The following is a 9136-nucleotide window of genomic DNA, read 5'->3' as shown; positions in this document are numbered from 1 at the left end:
GTTAGGCAGGCAGTTCCAGGACTATCGCCAAGCAACGATGAAGGAACCGCAAAATATTTCCAAGTTAGGATGTTGCATGATTATATTGAAACATGGAGGTTTTGTTGTTCCCATGCATCTGCTGCCCTGGTCCTTCTTGTTGGTAGCGTTCGGGGGCTTAAGAGGTGCTGTCGAAGAAGCCTTTGCGAGTTGTTCCAACGCATTTTGTAGCTGGAACACACTGCTGCCATGGTGGAGGGATTGAATGTTTAAGGTGTTGGACGGGGTGCCGATCAAGCGGGCTACTTTCTACTGGATAGTGAAAAGCTGTATTGGTTTGATGTGCTACGTTAATTTGAAGGGATGTATTAGTTTGAGTTGCTTTATTACTTTGAGGTGCTGTATTAGTTTGAGAAGCTGGATTACTTTGAGGAGCTGTATTATTTTGAGGTACTCTATTAGATTGGTTATTTTTATTAGATTTAATATTTTTGAGGGGTACATTATTTTGAGGGAATGTATTATTTTGAGTATCCATCGACAGAAATTCATCACTTTAATTGTTTAACTGATTGGCCGCAGATTAGGAGGACAGCCATATCCCGGAATGCAACAGTGTTGCCCTGATCAGACACTCTATCATTTGGAATTTAATTACTAAATGGCCACAGCATGGTGAAGGACATCACCGAAACTACATGAGAGATAAAGATGTGTCTGATATCGTTTGCTGCAACAACTCCATTGCTGGAAGTATACAGCTGGCTATTTCCGTTAGTTAATTAATGTGATAAGAATTGTACAGTCTTTGGGGTTTTCAATTTCTAGCGCAGCACTAAATATATTCTGTCTCAACAGGGAATTAGCTCGGCTGTTGCAATAAGTTTGTTGATTTTTTTTCTAAAAAGAGGGATGTTGCAACTTCAATGTCTCCGTGGACATCCCGCAGTATATAAATTAAAGGCTATGGAAATGAAACGCCTCAGAGTTTAGTACAGACAGATTGCTTGCAGCACGAAGGGACACGTGGCTTCACACAGAAAATGCATCGACCAATTCAATTTGTCGAGAAAATATACTACATGATCATTGCCGTCATTGGTATACCTGGTACGTGACTGTAACCATTGAAGTTGTGTAAATCTGTCTGTGAGCTGCTCTGTGGTTTTGCTCTGTGACTGATAATGTTACATGCTGGTCTTGCTGACCGTTATGCAGACACCCGGTCAGTGAAATCATTTTGTTAAATCAAATGTCCTGAATTACCTTTGTGGTTTTATTCCATTGCCTCAATTGAAAGTAATCCTCTGTCAGTAACTCACAGGCTCGTTGAGTTATCAAGTTATTTTCTTTAGGGGAACATAGTGTACTGCTGAATCAGTCTTCAGTGTGAGCACCTCGCTGAAGGAAGGTATTACTGGGAGTATCTGTCACTGTAGAACTGTACTGAGTGTGGGTCACTAACTGGAGTGTAACACCTGACGTCAGTGCTCAGGTATTACCGGGAGAATCTGTCACTGTAGCATGGTGCCGAGTGTGTGTCAATAACTGGAGTGGAACAGCTGACCCCAGTGGTCTTGTATTACTGGGAGTAAATGCCACTGTAGAATTGTACTGAGTGTGGGTCATTAACCGGAGTGGAACACTTGACCCCAGTGGTCATGTATTATTGGGAGTATCTTTCAACGGCGATTTGCATTGACTATGGGTCACTAACCAGAGTGGAACACCGGACCCCAGTGGTTATTTATTAGTGGGAGTGATTGCCAGTATAAAATTGTACTGATTGTGGACCACTTAATGGAATGGAACAAGCCGGTTCTACTTTGAAGTCATTCTTTCAGGAGACTGATCTCTCAAACCATATTAAGCTGCCTTCGTGTTTTACAAATGTAATCGCAGGTAACGGCAAAGATTTTTGCTTTTGTTTGAAGATAATTGGTACTAAATGTATACAATGAAATACATTGGTATCGCACTGTTTCCTAATGAGCTGCACTTACAGAAACTGGTGTTAACTACTTACAGACATGTTCACAGCAGGACAGCGCAGCTACTTTATTCAAATCCTCTGTATAATTACGTTTTCTTACTCTAAGTATAGTTATTGTCAACACTTTGGTTGCTTTGGTGCTGATTAATCCACTTCCCCCAACAAGGTCCTGAAAATCTCTGGGTCATGAGGGTTGGATTTAATCAGCTTTCTATTCCACAGTATGAATGTTGTTCTGTGGTTATTGTTTCTTGCACCTCAGTAACTGAAAAGATTTGGCAAACGAGTGCTTAACAATGATTCAGTGTCTCTACAGAGGTAACCTGTAGCGATCTCTGCCCTAAGCTCAGTAAGGTGTGTCCATGTGAGGAGAGGCAGCGATAACAGAAGAACATACATAGGAGGAACATACATACATGAAATTGAGGGGCGACTTGTGACACGGGCAGCCGAGTTCTGAATCAGCTCAATTTACGTAGGATGGAATGTGGAAGGCCAGCCAGGAGTGCATTGGAATAGTCAAGTCTAGAGGTAACACCTGATTGAGGTGTACAAAATAATGAGGGGCATAGATAGGGTGGATAAAGAGGAACTTTTCCCCTTAGTGGGGGGGTCAATAACAAGGGGGCATAGATTCAGGGTAAGGGGCAGGAGATTTAGAGGGGATTTGAGGAGGAACTTTTTCACCCAGAGGGTGGTTGGAATGTGGAACTCAATGCCTGAAAGGGTGGTGGAGGCAGGAACCCTCACAACATTCAAGAAGCATTTGGATGAGCACTTGAAATGCCATCGCATACAAGGCTATGGACCAAATGCTGGAAAATGGGATTAGACTGGACAGGGATGGATGGGCGGCGCAGACACGATGGGCCGAAGGGCCTCTTTCTGTGCTGTAAAACTCTATGACTCTATCTATGACTCTATAATCGCATGGATGAGGGTTTCAGCAGCGAATGTGCTGAGGCCTGGGTGGAGACGAGAAATTTTGTTGAGGTGAAAGGAGGCGGTCGTTGTTATGATGTGGATATGTGTTTGGAAGTTCATTTCAGGGTCAAATATGACACCACGTTTGCGAACAGTGTGGTTCAGCCGCATACAGCTGTTAGGAGAGGGATGGAGTCAGTGGCTAGGGTATGTAGTTTGTGGCGGGGACCCAAAACAATGGCTTCGGTTTTCCCAATATTTAATTGGATAACATTTTTGCTCATCCAGTCAAGCAATCTGACCATTTAGGCACTGGGCAGGGGCCGAGAGAATTGGTAGTGAGTTAGAGCTGATTTTCGTTGGTGTACATGTGGTAACTCATGCTGTGTTTTCAATTGATGTCGCCAAGGGGCAACATGAAGATGAGTAACAGGAGGGCACCAAGGATGGATCTTTCAGGGACACCAAAGGTACCGATGCGAGAGCGGGAATGGAAACCGTTGCAGGAGATTCTCTGGTTACAAGTACATAAGTTAGAATGGAAATAACAAAAGAAAATGCTGGAATAACTCAGCAGGCCAGGCAACATCCGTGGAGAGAGAAGTAGAGTTAACGTTTCAGGTCAAAACCCTTCGTCAGGACTGAGAAAAAACACAGGAAGTGAAACAGATTTAAAGGCCAGTTTGGAGCTGGGAAATGGGGATGAAACAACAAAAGAGAAGTGACGAGATATTAAGAGGTAATCAAAACGAGACGAGATGCTGATAGGACTAGTGAAGGTAAAGGCGGCTCTAGACTAGGTGTAAAATGCGTTGGCAGAATGAGAGACAGCTGCCATGTGGGAGAGAAAAAATAGGGGAAGGGCACAAAACAAAGGTGTGGAAAGAAATATTTTAAAAGATGTAATAGGGGCCTCGGTTATGATCTGAAATTGTTGAACTCAATATTGATTCTGGAAGGCTGCAAAGTGCCTAATTAGAAGATGAGGTGTTGTTGCTCGAGCTTATGCTGGGTTTCCGTGGAACCATGCAAGAACCCGAGGACAGTGTGGCTGAGTGGGAATGGGGCAGTGAATTAAAATGACAACATAAGAATGGAACCAGGCGAGTGCAGTCCCAACTAGCTGGACACCGGTGGAGAGGTTTTGGAGAACAATGGTCTGGTCAACTGTGTCAAAGGCTGCAGACAAGTCAAGAAGGACGAGGAGGGATAGGTTACCTTTGTCACAGTCACAAAGGATATAAGTTGTGAATTTGATGATGGCAGTTTCGGTACTGAGTCAAGGGCGTGGATTTTGCTCCACGACCCCGTGGGGCTGAGTATACAATCACGATGCGGGTGTGGGGTGGTCCGATTCCCCTACACCGGGGAGGTGCTGTCAGAACCCGGGGGGGGGGGGCCTGAGCCTGTGCCCAGAGGGATGTAAGATCGCCGAGCCAGTGTGGTATGCGATTCCTGCTCAGGGACTGGTCCAATTCCGGTGTGGGGGTTCAAATCTTCGGCAGCGGCGGGGAGGTGTCTGATCCAAAAAGCGTGTGATCCCATGGCGGGGAGGGGTTGTACGATGCCGCGAGGTGGGTGATGGTCCCAATGATGTGTCCAAACCCTGTCCCCGGGGTTCCAGTCCCCGACCCGGGGTTCGTTCTATGCTGGTGTGCTCTGATGTGTGGGGAGATTGGGAGGCTGTGGAAAGCACTACTGCTCCTCCTGGCCGACAGGCAGTGCTGTGAAGGCATTTACCTTCTCCCTGAATCTGTTCTCATCTCTTTCAAGCTGCCGCGATTCCCGAGGCCTGGAAATACCGACCAACACAAATAAATCTATAAAACTTGTTAAATAGAGGCTTCCAATGTCAGTAAAATATTTAGTTTGCCAAACCGTCTCGTCAGAGTGCTCGGCTACACGCTCCTTGTTCCGCCTCCATTATAGCGGGTAGCAGCGGGTTAGAGGCGGGTTGGTTTCCTGGCAGTGATTTGAAGTTTTAAACTCTGACCCGACTCCAAAACACTGGTGCTAAAATCCAGCCCTTACTGTCTGTGCTCAGACACGGAGAATGTTTGATCAATACTTTCCTGTCTCTTTTTACTTCTCTTGTTTTACAGTGAATTTAGTGGCGATTGTGATCTTATCCCGAGGAAAGTGCGGACTCTCCACCTGCACCACTCGCTACCTGGTGGCCATGGTAGTTACGGATCTACTGTTCATTATCACTGAGATCATACTGAGGCAGATTAATTATTATTATTTCCCATTGTCTTTTCTCGACATTACCCCTGTGTGTAGTGCGATATATGCCCTGACTCGTGCAGCCACAGACTGTTCTGTTTGGTTCACTGTCACTTTCACATTTGATCGGTTTGTGGCCATTTGTTGCCAGAAGCAGAAAACAAAATATTGCACCGAGAAAACAGCGGCTGTGGTTCTAACAACAACCTGCCTTCTGCTCTGTTTAAAAAACGTTCCCCACTACATTGCATATGAACCTGGAAAAATAATCGACAATGTGCCATGGTTCTGTATTACAATCCCAAGCTATTACACTGAGCCTGGATGGGTGGTATTTGACTGGATTGATACGGTTATAACCCCATTGCTCCCATTCACTTTAATTTTGTTGCTCAACACTCTGACAGTCAGGAATATTTTAGTGGCCAGTCGAGTCCGTAAGGGACTGAGGGGTCAGAGCAAGGGAAAGAATCGCAGTGACCCAGAGATGGAGAGTAGAAAGAAGTCTGTGATTTTACTCTTCAGCATATCTGGCAGCTTCATACTTCTGTGGTTGGCAAACGTTATATATTTCTTATACTATAACATTTCAAGAACAGATCCCAGAGATTCCAATAATTCTTTGTATATCTTTCAACACGTAGGATATATGCTGCGGAATTTAAATTGCTGCACAAACACATTTATTTATGGGGTAACCCAGTCTAAGTTCAGAGGGCAGTTCAAGAGCGCGGTAACATATCCAGTTACCTCAGTTATTCAATTAATTAGTAAACAATACAACTGAGCGCAGCCCAGAGGCGCGTCCCAGGATTTCCAGTCCATGAATGTAATATTTAGACAAAGATACCATCAACTGAATTACACCGGGAATCGCTGTTGATCTGAAAATACAACCAGCGGCGGGGCAACCACTGTGTTTAGGACACGGCACTATTCCTGATTGACAGTTCCCGCATTGTCTTTCGTGTCAGGACCACTAGTTTGTTGCACTCCGTCTGAGCTCTTCTGTAAAGCGTCAATTCAGCTATTTAGTGCAGCAAATCTTTTGCAGCTTCCAGAGTAAGAGCCTCCCAAATAGTTAAGCAGAAAGAGCTGAGCTCTAGTTTAGATGATTATATTACGTAGAATATGCAGCACAGAAACAGGCCATTCGACTCAAATCGTCTATGCTTTTCCTAATATTGCACACTCGTCTCCTTCTTTCATCTCAGCCTTTCAGCATATCTTTCTATTACCTTATCTCTCTTTTACTCGGCTGAATTGCTTTTGATAACAGTAAGCTATTGTACTCAACCTCGTCCTGTGGTGGTGAGTTGCACATGCTAACCACCCTCTGAATTGCTACTTATTTCCCTATTGGATTATGAGTAACTATCTTGTATTTATGACCCCCTAGTTTTCGATTCTCCCACAAGTGTAAACATTCCCTCCACATCTACCCTGTCAATTCCATTCATAATTATCAAGACCTCTATCATGCCTCCTCTATCTCCTCCCTCCCAGAAAGCACTAACGTCCAGCCTGTTCTATCTTTCCCGATAGCTCTAAACTTTCAGTTCTGGTGACATCGAAATAAATATTTGTAAGACTGAAAGCATTGGCCCATGCACAAGTTCTGTTGCCCAGCCATCGACTCCATCCTTCTTCTGTCTAAGTCTGAACCAAACCATTCGCAAGCTTGGTGTTCTATTTGACCGGGAGATGATTTTCCGACCACATATCCACTCCCTCACCAGGACGGCCTATTTCCAGCTACGTAACATCCAGACCCTTTCAGTAGATGCAGAACAGTAATTTCCACAATATTCCAAATGCGGTCTAACCAAATGCGGTTCTGAGCACAATATAATTGCTCTGCTTTAGAAATCTATCCCTCTAGGAGTGAACCCTAGAGATTTCTTTGTTCTTTTAGGGCCTCAGTAGCCTGCATCGCCACATTTACTGATCTGTGTGCGTGTACCCTCACATCGCTCAACCCCATTAAGATAATTATTTTCCAAGCAGTATGTGGTCTCATTAATCTTCCTCTTAAAATGCGCAGTGCTCATTTGTCATGGGTTAATTACACGCCTATTCCAAAGTATTTTAACTTCTTCCTGTATTTTATCGCAATTCTCCTCTGTATTAACCCGCAGTTTGGAGGCATCCACAAATTTTGAAACTGCTCTTCCGATTCCCCAGTCCAAATTTTCTAAGCAGATGGGAATGAACTGGTCTCAGCTACGGTCGCTGTAGATGACCACTGCCCACCATTTACCAACTTCACTACTTTTGAATTATATAGCGTTAGAAATAAACCCGAGTTCATTGTTAGCATTTTCTTTTCTTTGCCGACCTGTGACACTGCTTTAAATTATTTGTTCCCTTGTGTCCCTAGATGCCTTTGCTCTTCTGCAAACTCAGCTTCTTACGTTCTAAGATACAGGTGTTTAAAAATCATAGAATGATGCAGCACAGAAGGAGGCCATTCGGCCCAGCGTGTCTGTGCCTGCTCTTTGGTAGAGCTTTCCAATTATTCTCACTACTCTGCACTTGCCGTTTTTTTAACTTTAAATATGTTTTCCAAATCCCCTTTGAATGTTCCTATTGAATCTGCTTCAACCACACTTTCAGGCAGTGTGTCCAGGTCACAAGGACTCGTTGTTTAAAATAAAGCTTCCTCATGTCGTCCCCGGTTATTTTGATGATCACATTAAGATGGTGTCCTTTGGGTACTGACTCATCATCTGGTACTGGAATCAACGTCTCATTATTTATTCTATCACATCGATTCAGGACATTGATCCACTCTATCAAATCTCCTCTTAACATGCTCCGTTCTAAGGAGAACAACTACAGCTTCTCCGGTCTCTCCACATAACCAAAGTCCCTCATTCTTGGTACCAGTCTCTTCTGCACACGTTCTCAGTCATTAAATCCTTCCTAAATTTTAGCGCCCAGAATTGAACAAAGTACTCCAGCTGAAGCCTAACCAGTGTTTTATAATTTTTTTTCATGAATTCATTGATTACACACTGTTGCTCTATTAATAACGGAGCATATTTGCTTTTGGACAGCCTTCTCAACTTGTCGTGCCACCTTTAATGTTTTGTGTACATACAGCCCCCGGTGTCTCTGTTCCTGCAACCTCTTTAAAATTGTAATATTTAGTTCAGATTGCCTCTCCTCATTCTTCCAGTTCAAATGCATCAATTCACAGTTCCCTGTGTTAAATTTAATCTGCCATGTGTTGCCCATTTGAGTCAGAATTTGGGTTATGTTGTAAGCAAAATTATTGGATTTGGAAATAAACACTATCGGGAAGAGCAGCATCACGTCAGGGACTTCTCTGAAGCTCTTAGACACTCCAGCCTGACGAGCATTTGATGAGGGTCAAGCGCAAGCCAAATCTTATATGACTTTAGGAGCAGTTTTCAGCTGCAATGATATTTCATTCTCTTAATGCAACATGTACCAGTAAACTGAGTAATGAGATAACCGCATTAGCAGGAATGAGGGTCAGTTAGAGGTCATTACATTAATTTATTTTTAACTGAAGATCAGCAAAGAACTTAATCAATGGCGGGTCTGGCTCAAATGACGAAGGGCCTACACCTGCTCCCATTTCTTATGTTTTTTTTCATTTTCAGCAGTCTGTCTATGATGTTTGTTACTATCCTCGTCATTTCCTAGTTTCGTTACATCTGCAAAATACTAAATAATGCTCTGTATGATCAACCCTAGGTCATTAATATATATAAAAAGAATAGTACTCCTAATAACGATCCCTGGCTACACCACTGAATAACTCCCTCCAGTCTGATAAACAACCAGCCACCACTACTCTTTGGTTTCTGTCCCTTAGCCAGTTTTGTATCCATGATGCCCCATCCCTTGAATCGCATGGACTACCATTTTATGAACAAATATATAATTTAGTACTTTATCAAACACCTTTTGAAATTCCATATGCACAACATCATCCACGCTACCCTCATAATGTTTCTATTGCCCTAACAATGTGTATCACCT

The 9136-nt window shown here is 43.5% G+C and overlaps 1 protein-coding gene across 1 annotated transcript; it reads left to right on the top strand.

Moving 5' to 3' along the window:
* Positions 1–980: 980 nt before the first annotated feature.
* LOC147091234 (putative G protein-coupled receptor 139) lies at positions 981–7432 on the top strand. Its single transcript, XM_085976525.1, has 2 exons — positions 981–1089; positions 4999–7432. Exons 1-2 carry the CDS (start codon positions 1023–1025, stop codon positions 5907–5909), a joined length of 978 nt encoding a protein of 325 aa, XP_085832651.1. The 5' UTR covers positions 981–1022; the 3' UTR covers positions 5910–7432.
* Positions 7433–9136: the final 1704 nt, after the last annotated feature.

Source organism: Somniosus microcephalus, unplaced genomic scaffold (genome assembly GCF_052327205.1).
Source record: "Somniosus microcephalus isolate GS21.2 unplaced genomic scaffold, FLI_Smic_1.0 unresolved_chr3, whole genome shotgun sequence".
NCBI classification, from domain to species: domain Eukaryota; kingdom Metazoa; phylum Chordata; class Chondrichthyes; order Squaliformes; family Somniosidae; genus Somniosus; species Somniosus microcephalus.
The sequence above is the reverse complement of the archived record's forward strand: the minus strand, read 5'-3'. Positions and strand labels throughout refer to the sequence as shown.